Genomic DNA, 24,577 nt, shown 5'->3' with positions numbered 1-24,577 from the left:
GCCAAGTGCCATTGGAACTCGCCTTCACCTCTTTGACTGCTTAACGCGTATATCCCTTTTTAAAACCACTTATTACCAATTAATAGCCCCATTTAAAGTGTTGATTTCACTTTAAAATCCATTTTCTCTAGAAAAAAAAAAATCTTTTGGAATTTTTTATGTTGAAGTTATGTTGCCCCTTATCACCTCGATAATCCATGCAATTTGGGGGATTGTACCATGTATGGGGGCTTTGTTATTAACGTTAAAAGAAAATCCGCCTCCGGGCGGGAATCCACGCTTGATTACGCCATTCACGGCAGAAAATCCGCGTGGTTGCGTGGACGCGGACGAAAATCCGCATGCGGCGGGGCCGAATGCGGATTTTTTTTTGCAACCACGCGCATTGCCGAATTCGTGGATGAGGCACATCCGAGCATCCCTGGAACCTGGTATCGTTACCCTGTCAGTGGAATAAATGTGTCTAGGATTGCTGATTCCGGTCCTACCTGTGTGTGCTGAATATACAAAGCAAAGCATGGCTTGATGTTTTACAGAGCTAAAGTAACTTGTAAGTAAAAAATATTTTCCATCACCCCTCTACCACCACCGGGTGCAGCGCAGGTTCTAGACTTTTTGCTGCCTGAAGCAAACATGTAAACATGTAAGGCTGCGCCCCCTCCTCTCCCGCCCCCCCCTTCTCACCCCCCATTTGGAATGATCGCACCGCACCCAACAATTTACTCTGCTTCATTTAATGTTCTCCGTCAGCAAGGGAGCATATGCAACAACTTGAGACAGCACATGCTGCAGCTCAACACAATAACACACTGGCTTACTGGCTGGCTGTTAGTCTGTGACAAACAAACTGCTCACCCTCGGCTAGTCGGCCTTCCTCTATTCCTCCTCAGTCAGGACAGCAGTGCCACCTCCTCCCTTCTGCTGTGCAAGTCAAATGAAACATTGCTGCTCTCCTGCTTCCCCCTCCTCACTCACTGTCAGACTCCTCACACAGCACAACAAGCTGCTTTTCCCCACTGATGACCTCTTCACCTCACTCTCCTGTCGCTTCTCCTCCTACTCTGACTGCATACTGCTAGTTTAAACACACAGTACAAAAGCTGGCCCTGTAATCTCTGTGCCTGATGTAAGTGTTTCACCTTGCTTCATAAGAGAACTGTCCCTAACCGGGTGGCGCTGTAACATTGACACCATCCTCTAGGTTATGATCACATGTCATATCATGTAATCAGAAGCCAGAAGAGGATGTCAGGAGTGCAGCGGCCCCGCGGTGGAGGGTGAGGAGAAGCCGATCCAGCTATCCAGACAGGTAACTATGACACCACCCTCTCTACCCGCAACTCAATCCGCAACCACTGCGTGCTTCCCGTATTCCGACCCAAAACAAAAACGGCTACCTCAACCTGACTCACATTTCAGGTAATCCACGGGTATCCGCGGGTACCCAACTCGATGCAGACCTCTACTCTCTGCACCTATCTCTTTATAGTTTATGTGTCCTGCTCATTATAGTACCCCTCTGTGTTCCTCACTGTAGTGCCTCTCTCTGTGTCCCTCATTATGGTACTCCTCTTTTGGTCCTCTGTGCCCCTAATTATATTGCCTCTATGTGCCTCCTCTGTGTTGTCTCTATGTCCCTATTTGAGCCTTCAGTTCTCAATACTATTTATACCTCCCTTCCCACCTACTAAACTCCAGGCTTGATTGGAGTTAACAAATAAAAGGAAATTCTTGCCAACAGCAGTATATTTAGTACCAGAGACACATGCCATATTTGCTGTCTCACATCTCTGAGTCTTCTGACAATAGTCCATTTGTTAGCACCGCAGCCACATGACCATATGATGTTGCTTTCCTCCTCCGGGCGCGATGATATCACTGGTCCACAACGGACCCTTATTGGCTGTTAGCAGTAGCAGAGGTGCCAGTTTTAGTCAGAAGACTGATGCTGCTGCTCTGTCTACGTGTACCCATTGATTTAATCTACAGCTGTCTGGTGCATGAAATCATGAGTGATATGTCGCCCATGTGACATGGTGGCAGACCTTTTTTTTTCTTGGGCCCCTCCCTGTTTGCAGAGGCAATTGTTATGCCCATGTTCAGGTAGGTACAAAAACTTTTGAAGCCCTCCCCCCCCCCCCCCCAAAAAAAAAAACACCACCTCTATTCTGATTTTGGTAAATTTGCTTGGAGCTGCTGACAGTTCAAATGGATTGGATACAAACTGTATGTTCTCATAGTGAGTACCTGTCCACACAGCTTCCCTGAGATACTTTTAGAGAGTTTCTTTTTGGAATGGGTTTATTTCAGAATGTATGGTAAGCAATTAATTCAGTCCTATTTTTTTTTAAATAGACAAAAGAGGTTTAATCCTCAGAGGCTGATGATAAGATTAAAGGAACCACTCCAATTTGGCACCAAAATCGTTAAGAAATAAAAATACCATTTACATTTCTGGAACTAACTTCATCACAGCTTTACTAACATGAGCTCCCATAATCCCCTGGATGATGTAAAATAGATCTATGCCTGGACATGGGCTTAAAAACAATACAAACACTGGTACAAACTTGGTAACACATGGGAAATATGTTGCTCTTTCCAGTTCTACAAGCACAGCAGCTTGAGGACTGACCAGTTAAGCAGAGCTGCCCATAACCTGTGTAACTGGGAAGAGCTTGAGGCTACGTAGCATTCTGACATAGAAGGGGTGTCGCTTGCATAGCTGTTTCCAGGTCTTGTTAGACTTTGTATCTAGTGCTTCCTACTCTCAGTCAGAGCCTGATCCTGCTGCATAATGGGAGACCACGTTATACTAGTTGCTATTGTTTCTCTGATTTCTGCATGTCAGCAAGGTAAGAGATGTAAAGAGTATCTAATCCCTGATGAAACATATATAGAAATGACTGTGCATGTTTATAATATGTCTGACACACCTTTAGGATCTGTGTCAAGCTGTGGATATGTAGGACACTTACTGGTGTGTACTTGAAGTTTATCAGGAAGTTGGTGTAAAGCCCTGCTGTTACCTCGCAGTATATCTTTCACACAGCAGATGGAGAATGGAGAGTGAATTCTGGACTTTCATTGAGGCAGGGCTAGGGCTCACATTTATTGCCTACTTACATACATAGTTACATAATTTGGTTGAAAAAAAAATCCAGGGATCCAGCAGGAAACTTCAGAGGGAAGTTCCACTAATGTGATTGAGTGGACCCCCTCGAACGGCTAGGTTACAGGTAGGTTGTAGTAAACTACAGCAAGGAGAGGGCCAGCGCATACCACAAAGGCTGCATCTGAAATGACCAACAGCTCACATGTGCAGCACCTATAATAAGCTATCTGCACACTTCGCATTCAATTCAGATGAAAATCATATGCATAACTACTATTACTTACCATGCAAACGGGAAACTCAGGAATACAGACTGGGAGCAGCTAACCATGAAAATTATGAAAAGGGGGGGGGGGGGGGGGGAGGTTGCACATCCCTAAAAACATGCTGCAATTGACTGGTTAATCGCTCAGGCATGCACCGCCTCTATGAGTAATCCTGGAGGCGGTTGCTCTCTTGGTAAAGAACCTCATGCACTCTAAGGCCTAGTCGCCGCTGCAAAAAATGGGCGTGGCCATGTGGTGAGTGGGCGTGGCCATGGGTGGGGCCAAATGTACATGAACTTGGCAGCGGTGTAAGCTACAGATAACGGGCTTGCCCATCGAAATATTGGATGGAGCCCCCTGTCCTTTATTTGGATAATTTACAATCAGTATAGGCATAGATCAAAGATGTATACGCACATACAATTTTGATTGGTCAATCACTGACCCCCAATTTTACCACCCCGTGCAGTAAGTGGGCCAAAAGACAATGAATTTTTTGAACAGAGCTAAAATTGGCTAATCAAAATTGTATGTGTGTACCAGGCTTTACAGCTAATACTGTACATACTGAAAGTAGCAGGGATCAGCATACAATATAACTGGTTTACAATCAGTAAAGGCACAGAGTAACACCTTACACTGTACACACTGGAGGTAAATCAGCACACAGTGCAAGCACTAGAGAACAGCGTATACTGTACATACTGTAGGCAGCAGAATTCAGCACACTGCAGCTAGTGTGCCAAAAATATGAGGATCACGTTGTGCGGCGTGCTTATCGTGCCGCACCGAAAAACGGGTGGGTCATGGACCAGAATATAGGTGTGGTAACGGCCGGGTGGAGACAAATTTACATGAACCTAGCAATGGTGGGACATTAGATTATGACAGTGGTGGCGAACCTTTTGGAGGCCGAGTGCCCAAACTGCAATCCAAAAGTCACTTATCTATCGCAAAGTGGCAACCGCAATTTAAACTAAATACTGTACAAACGTTTTAACTCATACATGAACATTATGGAAAATCCAAGTTGAAAATAAACTGTGAAGATAAACAATTTCATCCATCCTACTCCTGAAAAATGTATTCATTTTTTTAGAACCTCCCAGTTTTATTTTCTTTTTTAAAAAGCTAAAAAAGTAGGTTTAATGCTATTGTCTCATATGATAAGGATTCAGCTTTTCCCATAGTCTCGCATTTAGCAATCATGTGACCCCCAACAAGACAAATTCAGCAATCATGAGGCCCCCAACAAATCATGAGGCCCCCAACAAGACAAATTCGGCAATCATGAGGCCCCCAACAAATCATGAGGCCCCCAACAAGACAAATTCAGCAATCTTGAGGCCCCCAACAAATCATAAGGCTCCCAACAAGACAAATTCAGCAGTCATGAGGCACATAAATAGACAGCATTTCACATAAATAGGCAGAATGCCCCCTTAATATGGTAGCCCCCCAAGTTAGGTAGTGAGTGACAGGGACCCCCAGGTTAGCTAGTGAGTGAGTGACAGGTGCCTCCAGTTAGGTAGTGAGTGACAGGGACCCCGATAGTGAGTGACAGGGAGCCCCTTTAGGTAGTGAGTGAGTGCCAGGGAGCCACTTCAGGCAGTGAGTGAGTGCCAGGGAGCCCCTTCAGGCAGTGAGTGAGTGCCAGGGAGCCCCTTCAGGCAGTGAGTGAGTGCCAGGGAGCCCCTTCAGGCAGTGAGTGAGTGCCAGGAAGCCCCTTCAGGCAGTGAGTGAGTGCCAGGGAGCCCCTTCAGGCAGTGAGTGAGTGCCAGGGAGCCCCTTCAGGCAGTGAGTGAGTGCCAGGGAGCCCCTTCAGGCAGTAAGTGAGTGCCAGGGAGCCCCTTCAAGCAGTGAGTGAGTGCCAGGGAGCCCCTTCAGGCAGTGAGTGAGTGCCAGGGAGCCCCTTTAAGCAGTGAGTGAGTGCCAGGGAGCCCCTTTAAGCAGTGAGTGAGTGCCAGGGAGCCCCTTTAGGCAGTGAGTGAGTGCCAGGGAGCCCCTTTAGGCAGTGAGTGAGTGCCAGGGAGCCCCTTTAGGCAGTGATTGAGTGCCAGGGAGCCCCTTTAGGCAGTGAGTGAGTGCCAGGGAGCCCCTTTAGGGAGTGAGTGAGTGCCAGGGAGCCCCTTTAGGCAGTGAGTGAGTGCCAGGGAGCCCCTTCAGGCAGTGAGTGAGTGCCAGGGAGCCCCTTTAGGGAGTGAGTGAGTGCCAGGGAGCCCCTTTGGGCAGTGAGTGAGTGCCAGGGAGCCCCTTCAGGCAGTGAGTGAGTGCCAGGGAGCCCCTTCAGGCAGTGAGTGAGTGCCAGGGAGCCCCTTCAGGCAGTGAGTGAGTGCCAGGGAGCCCCTTCAGGCAGTGAGTGAGTGCCAGGGAGCCCCTTCAGGCAGTGAGTGAGTGCCAGGGAGCCCCTTCAGGCAGTGAGTGAGTGCCAGGGAGCCCCTTCAGGCAGTGAGTGAGTGCCAGGGAGCCCCTTCAGGCAGTGAGTGAGTGCCAGGGAGCCCCTTCAGGCAGTGAGGGAGTGACAGGGAGCCCCTTCAGGCAGTGAGGGAGTGCCAGGGAGCCCCTTCAGGCAGTGAGGGAGTGCCAGGGAGCCCCTTCAGGCAGTGATGGAGTGCCAGGGAGCCCCTTCAGGCAGTGAGTGAGTGCCAGGGAGCCCCTTCAGGCAGTGAGTGAGTGCCAGGGAGCCCCTTCAGGCAGTGAGTGAGTGCCAGGGAGCCCCTTCAGGCAGTGAGTGAGTGCCAGGGAGCCCCTTCAGGCAGTGAGTGAGTGCCAGGGAGCCCCTTCAGGCAGTGAGTGAGTGCCAGGGAGCCCCTTCAGGCAGTGAGTGAGTGCCAGGGAGCCCCTTCAGGCAGTGAGTGAGTGCCAGGGAGCCCCTTTAGGCAGTGAGTGAGTGCCAGGGAGCCCCTTTAGGCAGTGAGTGAGTGCCAGGGAGCCCCTTTAGGCAGTGAGTGAGTGCCAGGGAGCCCCTTTAGGCAGTGAGTGAGTGCCAGGGAGCCCCTTTAGGGAGTGAGTGAGTGCCAGGGAGCCTCTTTAGGGAGTGAGTGAGTGCCAGGGGGAGCCCCTTTAGGGAGTGAGTGAGTGCCAGGGAGCCCCTTTAGGGAGTGAGTGAGTGCCAGGGAGCCCCTTTAGGGAGTGAGTGAGTGCCAGGGAGCCCCTTTAGGGAGTGAGTGAGTGCCAGGGAGCCCCTTTAGGGAGTGAGTGAGTGCCAGGGAGCCCCTTTAGGGAGTGAGTGAGTGCCAGGGAGCCCCTTTAGGGAGTGAGTGAGTGCCAGAGGGAGCCCCTTTAGGGAGTGCGTGAGTGCCAGGGAGCCCCTTTAGGGAGTGAGTGCCAGGGAGCCCCTTTAGGGAGTGAGTGCCAGGGAGCCCCTTTAGGGAGTGAGTGAGTGCCAGGGAGCCCCTTTAGGGAGTGAGTGAGTGCCAGGGAGCCCCTTTAGGGAGTGAGTGAGTGCCAGGGAGCCCCTTTAGGGAGTGAGTGAGTGCCAGGGAGCCCCTTTAGGGAGTGAGTGAGTGCCAGGGGGAGCCCCTTTAGGGAGTGAGTGAGTGCCAGGGGGAGCCCCTTTAGGGAGTGCGTGAGTGCCAGGGAGCCCCTTTAGGGAGTGAGTGCCAGGGGGAGCCCCTTTAGGGAGTGAGTGCCAGGGGGAGCCCCTTTAGGGAGTGAGTGAGTGCCAGGGGGAGCCCCTTTAGGGAGTGAGTGAGTGCCAGGGGGAGCCCCTTTAGGGAGTGAGTGAGTGCCAGGGGGAGCCCCTTTAGGGAGTGAGTGAGTGCCAGGGGGAGCCCCTTTAGGGAGTGAGTGAGTGCCAGGGAGCCCCTTTAGGGAGTAAGTGAGTGCCAGGGAGGCCCCGCCGCCGCCGCTCCCCCCCACCCCCCTTACCTCGTAGCAGACCTCAGGATCAGCGGCGACCCGACCAGTAAGAGCGGGCGCTGGATGCACCCGCTCGATATTATGCGGAAGTGATGTCACTTCCGCATATCAGTACGGGCGCTGGGTCCTAGCGCCCGCACGATTGGTCGCCGGCTCGCCGCCTGATCCTGAGGTCTGAGTGACGCGGCGGCGGCTGGAGGGAGCCGCTGCTAGAGGGGGCGGCCGGGCGGAGATCCGTGGCACCCCAGGACAGATTGGGGGCACGTGCCCCCCCAAAATAGGACTAGCGACGCCCCTGCTTTCCAAAACCGCAAAATGCTAGGTGAAACGCTACAGAAAAATAATAAAAAGCGTTTCAAAATCTGCTAGCATTTTGCGGATCTGCTAGCGGTTTTTGGTCTGCACCAGGCCTTAAACCATGAGGTGGTGTGGTTTCCACCTCAAGTTTGGTGCATGGGACTCCCCTCACTGGAACGTTAATTAAATGTATTTTTTCATGTAAATTAGCTTCATTGTTAGTTCTCCAAAAATCACATTACGATTTTTCACATTCAAACACATTTAAACATTTCAAACATCAACAGCAGAAGTGTTAACCTGCAGCAAAAAAAACGCAACATGTCACATCTGAGGATGGCAACCAACAATCAGATGTAACTCCATAAGGTTGCTGCATTTTTAGTGTCCTTTTAACTAGTTTTGCTCTACATTTGTGTCTTTGTGCAGTTGAAACAAACAACTTAAAGGACACCTGAAGTAAGATGTAAGAAAAAAGTTAGATACTTACCTCAGTAGCAGATAGTCTGCTGTATGATCTATTATTCCAGCGCCTAGTCCCTCCATACCTATACCTATTCAACTCAGAAAATTGAATAGGTATTTCCTGGCCAGGAGTGTGGCCATGGACAAGCACATCTGAACTGGTCATGCACAAGCAGCTTTATTCTACTGGGCATACACAGACATTACTCTCTCGTGTCCTGTCCAGATGCACTTGTCCATGGGTTAGGCCCCATTTACACTTAATAAGTTGGTATGCGGTAGAGTGCGTTAGTGCGCGTTAGTGCGCGTTTTTTCCATAGCAGTGCATTGGGAAGAAGATTTCAGTTAAAACCTGTTAAGTGTGAAAGGTGCCATAGGAAAACATAGGCATTACTTTGAAAATCAGTTTTCTTTCAGTTATAACTGAGAGAAACTGATTAAGTGTAAAAGGACCCTAATTACAGTCTGCTTCCTAATTGTGATGGTGGGCACTGAAGCACGAATACTTGACTGTGTGAAGTTACAGTACTACATATATGACGGTTTCATTGCAGCAGTTTTTTTATTTCATGTTGATTTCGACCACAAAATCGAATATTGTTAAGTGTAAATTCTTGGTAGGAAGTATCTGCAGTGTAATGCTAGGTACACACTATGAGATTTTCTGGGAAATTTACTGTGCAATCGATTATTTCCAACATGTCCGATCTGATTTCCTATCAACTTCCGAACATTTTCTGATCGATTTCTGGCCGTTTTCTGTTCACTTTGATAGGAAATAGATCGGAAAATGCTCGGAAATCGATCGGAAATCAGATTGGACACTTTGGAAATAATCGATCTGACAGTAAATCTGCTGGAAAATCTCAAGAGGACTCCTGTCCCCTCTGCATTGCACCATACTCAATGCTCAACCTAGTGAGATGTCTGTACAACGCTCATACACACAACTGTCACTTTAGCAATGAGGTCCCAGCTAGTGTGTGTGTGTGATTATGGATGCACCTTAAGACTTGTATACAATAGTTTTTAGATTACAGTTGTAAGATCTACTGAAAACAATTACATTAGACTTTTTGGCACAACCACATTGAGAATTGTACTTTATAATTTCTGCTTGGAACTTAACCTCTTGCCGACCGCCTAACGCCATATAGCGTCGGCAGAGTCCATCTGTTGTCCCTCCGTGTTGCCATATGGCGTCCTCTCACGAGGAGTGAAATTTGATGGGAGCTCACACAAGCGCAAGCTCCCATCACTGTAAACAGCGGGGCACAGCGATCAGCCTGCCAGCGGCTGATCAGCACTGGCAGGCTGGTTTTTCAACGTATCTACAAAAAGGTATTTATATAGTTCTGACATCTAACTCAGCACTGCACAGAGTATTGCGTTGTCACTTAACTGTCCCTTGGAGGGACTCACAATCTAATCCCTATCATAGGCATATGTGTATGTATGTTTTGTGTAGTGTATGTAACGTAGTCTAGGGCTAATTTGGGGGGGGTGGAGGAATAAAATAAATAGTTTTTTTTTTAATATTTCTTTTTTTTTATTAATTAAAAAAACGCAGCAGTAAAAGAAAGCTCTATTTGTAAGAAGAAAAGTAGGTAAAATTCATTTGGGTGCTACAGTGTATAACCAAGCAATAAAGTGTTATAGTTGTGAAGTGACGAATTGTAAAAAATGGCCTGGTCACTAGGGTGGTACATACCTGTGGTCCTCAAGTGGTTAATCTTTTTTTATGAATATTGCTTGGAGAGTTTTTGTCTGGTTAGATAGATGATCTGTGTGTTTTTTTTTTCACCCAAAATAATATTGCATGGTGCTCCAAAAAGATTGCTAGGATCTGAGTCTAATCCAATTGATGGCACCTTAACCCACCCCCTAAAATCATATTCTGCCCTTTAATTTGTGCAGAGGCTAATATATAACATGCCTGCATAAGATAACACCTTCCATTGTTTGACTTTTTTGTGACTTGATGGGAACATGTTTGGATGGCTCAGAGTTGCAAATCATTTTCATAAATCTTTCCTTTCATGTGTTTGTACATATTTGCAACAGGGTACTATGCCAGGCTTGTGGGGAGATCCAGGATGAAACACAAAATCATGCCTCCAGCAGTCACAGGACCTCCAGAATTTGAGAGGACATACCGTGCACAGTAAGTTACCACTTATAAACACAGGGGCCACAATTCATGTAGTCAGCAACAGTCAAGGCAGAAATGTTATAGGTTTCCATTGCTGCGAATCCCGTCCGATTCCCCGCCCACGAATTTGGATGGATTTTAGCAGCCTATAGAAGTCTATGTAAGCCATCCGAATTCGTGGCCGAGGAAGAATCTCAGGCCCTGCAGCATAATTTTGTGCGTGACTGTCCGAATCCCATAGCCGTGCATAGCGCGGCTAGAGGGATTCGGCTGCGAGACGCGAGCAGCTGTGCCGTCATCGCGTCTCGCAAAGGGTGCAGCTGGGGATCTCACCACTGTTTATCTGGTTTTGAACCTTACTGAGAATAACTGTTGGGAGTTGGGACTCTAGATTATTTAAGTATCCATAAACGCAGGGTCAGAAAGTCAAGCAAGGGATGGGGTTAGGCTTTAACTCAGTATTAGGGGTAACTGAGGCTTCTCAGTTTTGCCAGCATCCCCTCTTTCTCCCAGAGCCAGTTTTTGCACTACTGCATTATTTTGCCTCAGCTAATCAAAGCGTTAATGGCAGTGGCCGCTCCAGCTTCAGATTTTTGGGGGGGCTCAAAGGGGGCACAAGGGCTGGCTGGTGGGGCTTAAGAGGGAGAATTTGCGGCGCACGGGGCGCCGCAAATAAGGGGCGTGGTCATGACATCACATAGGCGGGGCTAACTGTAATGTAGTTGTACCAGCTAATGTAGTTACATAAAAAAATGAAGTTTCACCAGTAAATGCACGTAATGACAGACAGCCTTTCACCAGTAAATGCACATAAGAGACAGCCTTTCACCAGTAAATGCACATAATGACAGACAGCGTTTCCCCAGTAAATGCATGTAATGAGAGACAGCCTTTCACCAGTAAATGCACATAAGAGACAGCTTTTCATCAGTAAATGCACGTAATGACAGACAGCCTTTTACCAGTAAATGCGCATAAGAGACAGCTTTTCACCAGTAAATGCACATAAGAGAAAGCTTTTCACCAGTTAATGCACATAAGAGACAGACAGCGTTTCCCCAGTAAATGCACATAAGAGACAGCGTTTCACCAGTAAATGCACGTAATGACAGACAGCCTTTTACCAGTAAATGCGCATAAGAGACAGCTTTTCACCAGTAAATGCACGTAATAACAGACAGCCTTTTACCAGTAAATGCGCATGAGAGACAGCTTTTCACCAGTAAATGCACATAAGAGAAAGCTTTTCACCAGTTAATGCACTGAGGGCCCCAGGGCAGCTCCAGCCTGGCTGGTGGTGGTGGGCTGAGGGCCCCAGGGCAGCTCAAGCCTGGTAGGTGGTGGTGGGCTGGGGGCCCCAGGGCAGCTAAGGCCTGGCTGGTGGTGGTGGGCTGGGGCCCCAGGGCAGCTAAGGCCTGGCTGGTAGGTGGTGGGCTGAGGGCCCCAGGGCAGCTCAGGCCTGGTCGGTGGTGGGCTGGGGGCCCCAGGGCAGCTAAGGCCTGGCTGGTGGTAGTGGGCTGGGGGCCCCAGGGCAGCTAAGGCCTGGCTGGTGGTAGTGGGCTGGGGGCCCCAGGGCAGCTCAGGCCTGGCTGGTGGTGGGAAGGCCTCATGCCCGGCTGGTGGTGGGTGGGCTGGGGAGTGGGCCCCCCCAGGGGGTTGCTCAGAGTCAGGCCTGGTGGTTGGTGGTGGTGGTGCCTGCTGGTGCTAGGCTCAGGAGGGCAGCTCAGGCCTAGATGGCTGTCTGGTGCAAAACAAAAAAAAAACAATTAGCCAGGCTGGCTGGAGTGAACAGGACAGTCACAGGAGGACACCTACCCCACCCACCTTGTCGGAGTTCAGCCTCAGAGCCTCCAGTCTGCCCAGGGTGCCTGGGTGGGTCACTGCCACTGGGTGTGACTGTGACTGCTGACTGACTGGATAGAGAGTAGAGTAGTTCAGTGCTGCTGTGCGGTGGAGAGTCTGGAGAGAGGAGACTAGTCACTAGTCAGTGACGCAAACTGACTGTCTCCTCTCCTGTCCTGGCTGTCGGCGGCAACTAGCTATGCGGGTGGGCAAGGAGAGCGCGATGCATGTCACGTGATGCCGCCGGAAGCCATCAAGTGACAGTGCACACGTACCTTTGCGGGGCAGGCCGCTCTGCGTGCGTTCAGCTCAGCCAGTGAGCCTGCACCCGGGCTGCCTGATCGGCGCTGACAGACGGGGGGGCTTTCAGGGGGGCTTACAGTTTGTCAGCTGGGGCTTCAGCCCCAGTGTAGCGCCGCCCCTGGTTAATGGACATATAAAAAGAAACTGTGCCATTGCATTGAGCTTAAACTTTCAAATTAATGAATTACATGGTGCTATTATCAAATGTATTGTGGTACCAAGTAAGAGTAGAAAGATAATTAATAGGAAAAAAAGAATCAAGTACATAAAAATATTAGCATATAGCAAAAAATATCAAGAGTAAGATACTAATGGACTTGTGAGATGGTCACTTGGAAACAAAATGCCAGTTTTCCCTTCAAGTATGTATTGGGTTCAAAGGAATTTGAAAATAAAATAGAAATTTTCATGAATCCAACTAGCTCTTTGAGGAGGAAGTGCTGTGACCCAGTAGAGCAGGGCTTCCCAACCCTGTAGTGCATGTTTTGCAGAAAACCACAAACATTCACACGTGAGGTAATTATTGTCTCAGCAGAGCTGATTAACTGCCTCTGTGGATTTCCACAAAAAAGGTGGTACTTGATGACAGGGTTGGGAACCACTGCTGTAGAGTGTAGGGTTGATTTGTGAAGTATATGTTTTAGATTTATTTTTACAATCTTCCCAAGTGATCCAGGCTCATTAACTCTTGATCTTGGCATATTCATGCAGTAACACTAATATATACAGTAACATACCAGCACTGCTGACTGTGACCCAGGCAAAGGTTACAGCCTTACAGCCTCTATTCATTCATTAAAAGACATGTTTTTAACAATCCAGTCCAGAGATCTACAGGATAATTTAAGTTCTCCTGTGTTCTCCAACCGAGAGTAATGCTAGGAAATCTGTTCCATCATCCATGCAGTATGTGACCGAGTCAATGCATTCACCATCTACTATAGACGTACGTAATACAACAATGACTGTTATTGTTGCAATGAAAACGACATGATTACTCACAACAATTCTCTTCTTTCCAGGCAAAATTGTGTAGAGTTCTATCCGGTATTTCTGGTTGTTCTTTGGGTGGCCGGCACATACTTTTATGAAGGTAATGCACATTTTTTTGTTTTCTTTTTTTAAGGGGCAGACACTTTTTATGATGTAGATCCAGTTAGAGAGATACCACTGTGGCTCTGTCAGTGGGGCAGGAAGTGGGAGGAACTCTCCATAGCTAGAACAGATGGCAAAAAATTTACAAATGTTCTAACAATTCTCATGCAATCATAGTCTCAGCTGCCACACGACGCTACTAAATCAGAGTTTTTCTACTATGCAATTGTATATCCACCTAGTAAAACAACCGATTACCACACCTTGCAAATCCAGCGGCTATCACAATCAATAAGTGGACCATAGGAACCAGATGCAAAAGTCCTTTGACACACAATTTAGTTCAATAAAAATGATCCCTTTCAGGGCTCAAGTAGCGCTACAGTCCCAGGCCGAGTTTTCTTCCTCTTCAAACACTAGAAATATATTTGACCAGCGCTGTTTAAGTCATGTCACTCCCACCACCAACACCACGTGGAGAGTGACTCACCAAAATTGTTGGACCACCACTGAGAATGGTCTAAATGCGCATTTGGAATATTCAAAGGCTTCCTTCGCCTATTCGTGTCACTCCCATCTTGCAGCAGTCACCACAGCCAGTAGTCTCCCTTTAAAGTGCTTATCCATATATTGCCTCAAAGAAATAAATATTCCTCAATCCTCATTGCACAGGTATCACTCAAAACCTTAAAATGTATTAAAAAATGCTGAGCAAAGTTTAGCCAAGCATAGAGTTTTTGCTGTGGGCTCTCCCCCGCTCGGTCTCCCAGGCTGACTGTTTGGGTTCCCAAAGTTCCGCCAGTATCCTCCACTCAGCTTCTCCCCATGCCAGTTGCCTGCAGTGTTGTCCGGATCATGAATGATTCGGATCTTTGATCCGAATCTATTTTGTGAGTCGAATCATCCGAATCATCAAAATGAGTGATTCGGTTCGCAAAAGGGGCGGGACCAGGAGCGACACGCCCCCCTCTCAGCGGGCAGCGGGGTCCTGGAAGCAGAGCTGAGATGGATCGCTCTGTTGGATGGGAGCCAGCCTTGCAGGGAGACAGGTAGATGAGAGAGAGGGGACATGGGTGCCACTGCCAGATATGTGTAGAGCACACATACTGGCTATAACGTGCTGCTGATTATAGGCTGTCTGTTCCGTAGTTGTGCACAGTGAACACATTGGAAGCTTTTGGCTCAGCTCAGCACAGCTCAGTACCTTTGCAGGCACTGTGATTGCAGCGCAATATGATCCTCCTGCACTGCTCTAAACAGCTGCACTTTACTTCTGGGAATGCTTTGGGGAATGCTTTCTTTCACTGTGCGACATTTGCATTCAAAGTACACAGATGAGCATATAGCATATAGGTGAAATACATGTAAAGCATATGATTGCAGCATGTGGGTATTGTGTGCAAGCAAACATTTCTGCTCTCTGCTCGTCCCTCCTCCCTTCTCTGTCCACTCCCTGCCCTCTGTCCATCTTCTCCCCTTCTCTGTGTATCCACCCCCCTCTCCTTCTCCTGTCCACAGCAGGGAAAGACCTGTCCTGCTATTCATTTCACCCCCGAATGCTTCGGTAGTAAAATGATCCGAGATTCGGATCAAAGATCCGGATCTTTTCAATGATCCGATTTTGAATCATCCGGATCATTGAAAAGATCCGAACTTCCCATCTCTAGTTGCCTGCCTGCATCCTCCGCCCTATCGATTTCGTCACTCACACGTGACTCATCAGGGGCTCGGGGCTGCAGCGACTCTATGTATTTACATAGCTCAGCGACATGTGGTTGGTTTAAGCTACATCACGCCCTCCCATCAATTAAACTTTATTATCCTTGTGCGTTCCAGCGTGGTAAAACATTGGTGTTACTACCTCCGCTGGCCAACCAGGGGAAAATACACATCTAATTGTTAAAATCAAGTTTAAAAAGAGGAGAAAAAATTAAAAAAAAAATAGAAAATTATGCACAAATGTGTTTAACTCCCAAATGAGGAAAATGATATAGTGTAAAAACAGCGTTATCAGCCCGGCAGATGTTAACAGCTGGGAGCCTTTGGGTTACATTTGATTACATACAAATCTATAAAAAAAAAAGCAGTCTTTAGGTTACATATAAGTCCATAAACCAATAAACATTTGTGGAGAAGGTTTCCTAATATCCAGCTCTATATTCTGGTCCTATACTCCAATGTATCATTATATATCTCAAATCTCTGTCATATCGGTTCCTTACTTCCACACATATACAATCTTTATCTCGATTGGTCTTGATTATAAACAACCATACATCTACAATCCATATATCAATCTTAATCCTAATACTCAGTTACAGTTCATATATATGGTATCCATTTACACTTTTGAGGAATGGAAAAGTTCCAATACCCCTGGAGGGGAAACAATTGTATTAGATTGCTATCCCAAAAAGAAACTAAATTGATTTTTTGCATATGCTGGTTAAAAGGATTAGAGGCAGAAAGTCAGCGGGATACCCAGGTAATGTGTATTGCTTAAAAGGAAATAAATATGACAGCCTCCATGTCCCTCTCACTTCAGTTGTCCTTTAAAACTGTTTGGCTGCTATAGAAAGTATCTAACTGCTCCTACGAATCCCCCAGGCTTAATCAAGAGGCATTGCTCATGCAAATTTGCATTTGCTTTCGCTTATGCGGCTCCCTGTTTCATGGGGGCATGGAGGACCTCCTCGCGATGCCCCTGGTAAGGTGCTACATGAGGTGCGGACTAATCCCCGCAGGGCAAAATTTTGTGGTGTAATTAGTTGTAAGACCTGGCCTGCATATTCTGGCAAGCAAAAGAAAATGCAAATTTGCACGAGCAATGCCTCTTGATTGAGCCAATTAGGCCAAGTTTGCAAAGCCAGATATATCAGGTTTCACTTGGTGCTTGATGCACACCCCCTCCTGTTGTTGAAATAACTGATATATTCCTGATCCTTTTGTTTAATATCATTAGATACTGGACAAGATTTCAACAGCTGCTAGCTTTGTATTGAATGATACAGAACAAATGTATAGGAACCTCTGTCATTTACTGCAGCTGCCTTTGGCACCCCCTTCCCTCATGCTTCCTTGCGATAAGATAAGAAATGGGCATGTTGGATCAATAACATGTCCAAACATCAAATTACAAGTACTTACTATTTGAAGGTGGCCACACATGTATCAACTTGCCTGATCTATCAATTTCGGTCTAATGTTGGTGGCATCGGTTGGACATGCTGCAAGATGTCGAGTCGTCGCGTGGTGGTGATGGCAAGCGATAATGGGACGAGCAATAAATGCAACAAAACTCCCGCCGCTGTTCCCCTTAATGTAAAATTCCCCCCCCCCCCCCCCCGTGCCTTGTGCGGTATACTTTACCTGTCTGTGTACGCTGTTGGCTCTGGGCTCTGTCCATAATCAGCATGCACGTGGCCCACATGGTTGCCAGAGTAATGTGGGTGTGCGTGTATGACCGGGGGGCACGTTTTACATTGGGGGGCAGCATTATACCGGTGAGGCGGCGGTTGCAGCGTCACAAGGCCGATTCCCAATCAATATTAGCATGGAATTCATCAGGAATCAGCCTTCAGTGCATGACCACCACCCACCAATAAAAACTGTGACTAAATGAAAGAAAAGAAAAGAAAGGGGGGGTATACTCTGGGTACCGTGACTAAGCGACTATACTTGCTCCTACATGCGTTAATACCTTAAAAGACAACTGCTGGCTTAAGTTAAGGTTTTCTGCCTAACCAGAACCAGCGATCCACGGTTGCCTTGCAGGACAACCAGGTATGCAGCTAATGTGGCCACCGTCTGGTACTACTATAGGCCAAAACATCACCAAACAGAGACCCAGGAAAAACCAGTCCAGAAAACTGGCTATTATTTGAAATTTACAAAATGCATATCAGTAGTAAAGCCCCACTCTCCATCTTCTGGACTATCAGTATAATTTGAAGTCCTATGCCATTAGATTTCTGGGGAACTTCGAAATGCTGCAACTGACTTTCCAGGTCCGTATCAAGCAAACACATGTAAGAAGTTAAATATTTCATTAATTTTACTTAAAGGGACTCCGAGCTCAAAATAAAAATGAAATTGGTACTCACCTTGGGCTTTCTGCAGCCCAGTGTAGGTCGGGAGGTCCCACGACGGCGTCCTGGCTCTTCTCCTAGGCCTTCCCTCAGTAATGGCTTCCCGGCGGTTATCCCGAGCTCAGCTCAGGGTAACCTGCGCAGAAGGACTTGTCCGGCCCCGCTGGGCCGATTTTCACAATTTTTTTTTTACTGCACGCAGCTAGCACTTTGCTAGCTGCGTGCATATCCCGCTCGCCGCCGATTCGCCACTGCCCGCCGCGCGGCCCCTCCCTTCAGACCCCTTGCGCAGCCTGGCCAATTAGTGCCAGGCAGCGCTTAGGGGTGGATTGGGATTCCCTCTGACATCCCGACGTCCATGATGACGGGGGAAGCCCTGCAGGAAATTCCGTTCTGAACGGGATTTCCTGCTTGCAAAGATCGCCGGCGGCGATCGAACTAGGTAGGGGGATGCCGCTTGTCAGCGGCTATCATGTAGCGAGCCCTGGGTTTGGAATGGCAAGGGGGTTAATATGCCTTATGCACTCTTGTAGGATATGGAATGAGAATCCACTGTGTAGAATGGAGGTGTGAGGGGGCAGAAGCTTCACCACTCCCCAATCATTTTGGATTTATTCCCACCTCCAAGGATTGGAAATAATGGTCCAGATTCAATGGGAATGGGTGACAACTCTGTCCCATTGTGCACCTCTAATATGGAGCAGAGCTGTGAACATAGGTGAGTACATTGGGTGGAACAGACATCTGAGTGACAAAGAGTGGCAGCACACATCAATTTTCCTTTACATCTTCAAAATAAAATGAAAACATAGCAGTATTGGAATGATTAAAGTTTACTTAGTATTTCTGCATGTGTGGATTGTCTTCCAGAAGTTGCAGCAGTCTTTGGTTTGTTGTATATATTCGCTCGCCACATCTACTTCAAAGGCTACGTATCAGCTGCTCCGAACAGGTAAGAACCATGGTTGTTTTTTTTACAGCATTACCATTTAATACTCATTTTTGAGTTTTAAATAGAAACCGTAACAAAGGATTAAACTTTATCCCATACAGTAGCTGACACCCCCTTTCCCATGAGAAATCTTTTTCTTTTCTCAAACGGATCATCAGGGGGCTTTGTATGGCTGATATTGTGGTGAAATCCTTCCCACACAGTGTGATGTCAGCATCATTTATACATAATTATTGTAAACATTAGGCACTTTTTTCATTACATTATCACTGGAGTTCCTCTTTAAATCATAAGTCATCAATTTAAATTAAATGCTTTGCCTTCCCCAATAAATCCTCCATATAGAACATAGGTGGATACGACCTGTTAAAGCGGACCTGAACTCAGATCTTCCTCTCTGTTTTAAAAGATACGCAACAGCATAATAACCTTTAAACCAGTACAAGGCTAACCTGCTGTATTTCCACACTGCCCTTGCTGATGCAAAGCAGGAATACTTCACCAAGTTCATCGGAGCACAAGCTTCCAACCCCCACTGTCTCTTTTCCACTTTCAACTCCCTACTTAAACCAACCCACCCTTCTCCTTTTCTTCCCTCTCTGCCACAGATTTAGCCACCCACTTCACCAACAAAATTGTCTACATCCGTCAGGAAATATGCAGCCTTCATTCCTCACCTTCCACTGCTTCCCAACCAGCGCCTCCTCCACCCTATCCTCCCCTTACCTCCTTAACTCCTACTACCGTTGAGGAAGTCAACCACCTACTGCAGACTTCCCATACCACTATCCTTGACCCTGTCTCTTCTGACTTAACCCATCCTCACTTCCTGGCTTTGACCCCAGTCCTCACTGCCCTGTTTAACCTCTCCCTATTCACAGGCACCTTCCCCTCAGACTTCACGCAGGCCACTGTACTAACCCTGCTCTAGAAACCTTCCCTCGACTCCTCACTACCCTCCAACTACTGCCCTAACTCTCTCCTCCCCTTTGCCTCAAAACTCCTTGAGCGTCTGGTTCACAAACGCCTGACCCAGTACCTCAATACCAACTGCCTACTGAACCCACTGCAATCTGTATTTCAGCCTGCCCACTCAACCGAAACCGCTCTTACAGAAGAGGTAAATGACCTTGCCTTAGCTGAAGCTGAAGGCAAATACACCATTCTCCTCCTCCTTGACCTTTCAGCAACTTTTGGCACAGTGAACCATCCCCTACTCCTCCAGTCCCTCCAGTGCATGGGCATTCATAACCTTGCCCTGGCCTGGGTCTCATCCAACCGCTTCTTCACGACCTCCTTCTTTGAGCCCTCAGCCACCCCCAACCACCTCTCCGTGGGAGTCCCCCAAAGCTCGTCTCTGTTCTCCCTATAAACATCCTCCATTGGCAAGGTTATCTGCACCATTGGTTATAACTATCATCTGTATGCAAGCATAAAGGGTCTTGCTCTCTCATGGTTATTTTCCTACCTCTCTGAAAGGTCCTTCACAGTCTCTTACTCAGATCAGATCTCTTCTCCTCATGCTTTGTCTGTCGGGGTGCCTCAAGGCTCTGTCCTTGGCCCTCTCCTCTTTTCCATCTGCATGCACGGTCTTGGTGACTTAATCAACTTATTTGGGTTTCAAAACCACCTATATGCAGATGATACACAACTGTACCTCTCAGCCCCAGACCTTAACTGCCTCCTCACACTTGCTTCTGACTGCTTGTCTGCTATATCCCCTTCATGTCTTCTTGCTTCTTAAAATGTAATATGAGTAAAACAGAAATAATCATTTGTCCACCTCTCTGCCTGAAGTAACAATAAATGTTAATAACACTCCCATAACGTCAGATTCCAAAGCACGGTGCTTGGGGGTAATATTCGACTCATCTCTCTCTTTTATTCCTCTTGTTCACTCCCTAACCAGCTCCTGTCATCTCCAACTCAAAAACATATCTCACATCCGACCTTTTCTCCCTCAAGACACAACTAAAATGTTAATACATGCTCTTATAATATCCCTTCTGGACTACTGCAACATACTACTTTGTGGATTACCTTCTTACAGACTGACCCCACACCAGTCAGTACTGAACTCAGCTGCTCGTCTTATTCATCTTTCTTCTCGATCTTCCTCTGCTGCCCCTCTCTGTCAAGCTCTTCACTGGCTGCCAATTAACCAGAGGATTCAGTTCAAACTCCTAACCCTAACCTACAGCTCTCCACAATCTCTCCCCGGTATATATCCTCACTAATTTCCAGATACAAACCCATTCGCAATCTCAGATCTGCACATAACCTTCTGTTATCCTCCTCTAAAATTGTCTCCTCACATTCACGCTTACAAGATTTTGAACGCGCTTCACCCCTCCTCTGGAATGCCCTCCCACAACACATCTGTCACTCGCCAACCTTTGTTACTTTTAAACACTCTCTAAAAACTCACTTGTTTCGACAAGCATATGCTCTACCTTAGGCCACTTTCTTTTGTCCTAAGACCAAATTGCACTCCTACTAGGGATCCTAAACACACTGCCTCCATATGTTTGTTGTATTCTACCCCGCCTCTTGTTTTCCCCCCACTCCCTTTAGAATGGAAGCTCACTAGGGCAGGGCTCTATCCCTCTATTGTGTCTTGGAAATCATTATACATTTTATTCATCATGTTACTTTTATCACTGTCATTACCAGTTCTGTATTTTATATTCTGTATTTTGTATCATTTTTGTATTTTGTCTCTACTTATGTATTTTGTGTATTGGTGTACACCATTGTCCATATTATTATTTACCCCATACCTCCACACCCCTGCCCTATCCACCACTACCATGGACAAGGTCTCCTCCTGCTATTAAAAGAGGGGGCTTCATCCAAAGCTTAGCTGAGTAAGCAGGCCCACTGTCTTTCAATTATACTGTTACAAGGTTCATATACATTAGGACGCCCACAAGCCATCATGGCCACGCCCACTTTCTGCTTACGTCATCCTTCCTGGTGCCCAGGGGTACCCTGGATCTTCAAGGATCCTAACAACGCCCTCTGAAATCAGCAGAAGTAATTGTTCTTGTGGCTGCATCATGTGACTTATCACAGGAAAACATGCACAAGTAGGAATTGAAAAAATATTAGGCTAGATTTTTCCAAAACCAGTACAAGAAAAATTGAAGCAAAAAGTGGAAAAGATGCCCAGATCATTTATTCTAGTTGGTCACCCTGAGCAACTGCTCCACTTTTGAACTTGCTTTGCATCGCTTTTCAGTTTGCTTGCATTGGTTTTGATAAATCTTGCCTGTGTTCCTGCACTGTACACTTGATTATATTTCTCTGCACGGCTTGTTACACTGTAAAATTATTTATTATGCTATGTTATGGCTTCATTTTCAGACTCCCAGGATTTTATCTGACCCTGGTCGCCTTATTCCTGTTACTTGCTTTTGCCATACTGGGAATTACAAACGCCTTCCTGAGGGAATACCTGGATGTGAATATTTTTAAACAAGTACGCCAAATGTTCTAATTACACATTACTGGTGTTTTCAAATGCTCAAAATGACTTAAGGAACTTGTTCTTACAATTACTTTTACCTTTTTGTTTTATACTCTGTTTACATGAGTTTGCTTTGAGTATCACAGGAAGCAGCTCTTAAAATTTCATGTACTTTCATTACATTTAAAAATAATTATCAGAATCGGTAAATATTTTCTATAACAGATTCTGATATGTGGGAAGGAACAATGGCTGCAGATGTTATCTCCACAATACACTTATGATACTGTTCTGATGGCCACAGATAGATAGATAGATAGATAGATAGATAGATAGATAGATAGATAGACTAGTGACACAAGGCATTAAAAAAAAACTCCTTCTAGCCTGGCAACGTGATACCCAAGATATGACTGAGAAGGAATGGCTGGAGGTCGTCTCTTACCTATCCCAGCTTGTCAAAAATGGAGTGCTCTTAAATTCCTGTACAAGACACATGTTATACTTTATAGGCACTTCAAATTTGGTACCCTTACTTCTGAGCCCTGTTGTCGATGTGGTATATCAGGAGCACGATTCTTCCACATTTTCTGGTAATGCTCTGGAATTCTAAACTTTTGGAGCCAAATCAATGATCTCCTTGCTAGAGTTCTCAATGTACAATTACCTTTTACTCCTTTGGCTATGCTTCTTGGCCTGTTTGGAGAACTTTTAATTAAAGAGTTTTTTTCCAGATTGCGCCTATTTTATGCTAGGAGAAAGGTGGCTCTTCTAGAAGAATCCCACAGCCCCAGCTGTGGCATGATTTACGACTTCTGTGAATACAGATTTGCCCCATATAAGAGTATATATGAAGGCAGAGGCTTCATTAAGAAATGCTATAGGTATGGACATGTTGGCTTTCCTTCTTCCACATAAATATGTAAATATGAAAGGATGATACACACAAAAGACCTTTCTGTATATGCACTACTGCATGGATTCTCATTGACTCTGACTGGGGGTGGACCATGGGGAGACCATGGGAACCAATTGTTTAATAGACTTGTTCATTTATATGTTGGAAAACTAATAAAAATGTTTTACACAAGATTTTTAAAAATGCAAATAAATTACAATGACCATTTGAATGCCTTAAATTATTCAGCTCAATTCGGTTTCAATTTTCCAGCTCTCCTATTCAATAAAATAAATCACATTTGATTGTAAACTATCCCAGTTAATTGATCTTGTCAGTTAGTTTTGTATGGATGTGATCATTCTATTGAACCCAAAGCCCCGTCTAACCCTTGCAACTGAAATACACATGGCCAGCATAGGTTATCAACATATGGAAACAAGACACATTCAGGGAACTCCTAACTTTCAGGTTACACGTGCCACTGCTATTTAACACCTCAACATCTATTCTGTAGCTCTTCCCAGTTAAAATGACACAAATATGCCTTTCTTCATTACTAGTTGGGAATGTGTGGGACCATTATACCCAACCTGCGTGTCTGAAGCGATGGGATCTGATGGCTTGGGTGATAGTTCGGGAGTCTCCGATACTTTACATATGCTTTGCTAGGGAATGGCAGAGCGATGCATCTGTACAGAGTTTGGGCCTCGCACTGGTGCACTAGCGATCACATTTGAAAGCTATGGATGACAGTCATTAGAGGTGTGCACACATCTTTAGGCCATGTACAGGTGACACAAGGGGTTAATAGGCTAGGTAGAGTAGAGGTTAACACTTCACTGCTCCATGCCCGCTATGCAATGCCGCAGTTTTGTTATTCACAAGCCAATTTTGATATTCACAAGGCTATCCGCAAATATTTCCCTTCTTGCCGCTAATCAAGCGCATCCAGGCACCCAAATTTACCTTCATAGCAACCGCGATTTGCTGCAAAGAAAGTAAAATTTGGCAGTCTGAGGCACCTGCTAGTGGCCGCCACCATGCACCCAAATTTCCTTCTTATGCTGCAAAATGCGTTTTTTATTATAGGCGCCCATGGCACCTATAAGGGCTCCTGCACCCATTTTTCCTGCTTTAACCCACAATACCCCCAATATACAGGATCTTCTCAAAAAATTAGCATATTGTGATAAAGTTCATTATTTTCTGTAATGTACTGATAAACTTTAGACTTTCATATATTTAGATTCATTACACATAATTGAAGTAGTTCAAAGCCTTTTATTGTTTTAATATTGATGAATTTGGCATACAGCTCATGAAAACCCAAAATTCCTATCTCAAAAAATTAGCATATCATGAAAAGGTTCTCTAAACGAGCTATTAACCTAATCATCTGAATCAACTAATTAACTCTAAACACCTGCAAAAGATTCCTGAGGCTTTTAAAAACTCCCAGCCTGGTTCATTACTTAAAACCGCAATCATGGGCAAGACTGCCGACCTGACTGCTGTCCAGAAGGCCATAATTGAAACCCTAAAGAAAGAGGGTAAGACACAGAAAGAAATTTCTGAACGAATAGGCTGTTCCCAGAGTGCTGTATCAAGGCACCTCAGTGGGAAGTCTGTGGGAAGGAAAAAGTGTGGCAGAAAATGCTGCACAGCGAGAAGAGGTGACCGGACCCTGAGGAAGATTGTGGAGAAGGACCGATTCCAGACCTTGGGGGACCTGCGGAAGCAGTGGACTGAGTCTGGAGTAGAAACATCCAGA

The 24,577-nt window shown here is 46.3% G+C and overlaps 1 protein-coding gene across 1 annotated transcript; it reads left to right on the top strand.

The window, feature by feature from the left end:
- The first annotated feature begins 2,722 nt into the window (after positions 1-2,722).
- Positions 2,723-23,031, top strand: LOC137546908 (microsomal glutathione S-transferase 2-like). The gene is made up of 5 exons (XM_068269939.1): positions 2,723-2,855; positions 10,069-10,168; positions 13,324-13,394; positions 18,355-18,436; positions 21,803-23,031. Exons 1-5 carry the CDS (start codon positions 2,798-2,800, stop codon positions 21,933-21,935), a joined length of 444 nt encoding a protein of 147 aa, XP_068126040.1. The 5' UTR covers positions 2,723-2,797; the 3' UTR covers positions 21,936-23,031.
- The last annotated feature ends 1,546 nt before the right edge of the window (positions 23,032-24,577 follow it).

The sequence above is a fragment of the Hyperolius riggenbachi genome, chromosome 1 (genome assembly GCF_040937935.1).
Source record: "Hyperolius riggenbachi isolate aHypRig1 chromosome 1, aHypRig1.pri, whole genome shotgun sequence".
NCBI classification, from domain to species: domain Eukaryota; kingdom Metazoa; phylum Chordata; class Amphibia; order Anura; family Hyperoliidae; genus Hyperolius; species Hyperolius riggenbachi.
This window is presented reverse-complemented; position numbering and strand designations above follow the sequence as displayed.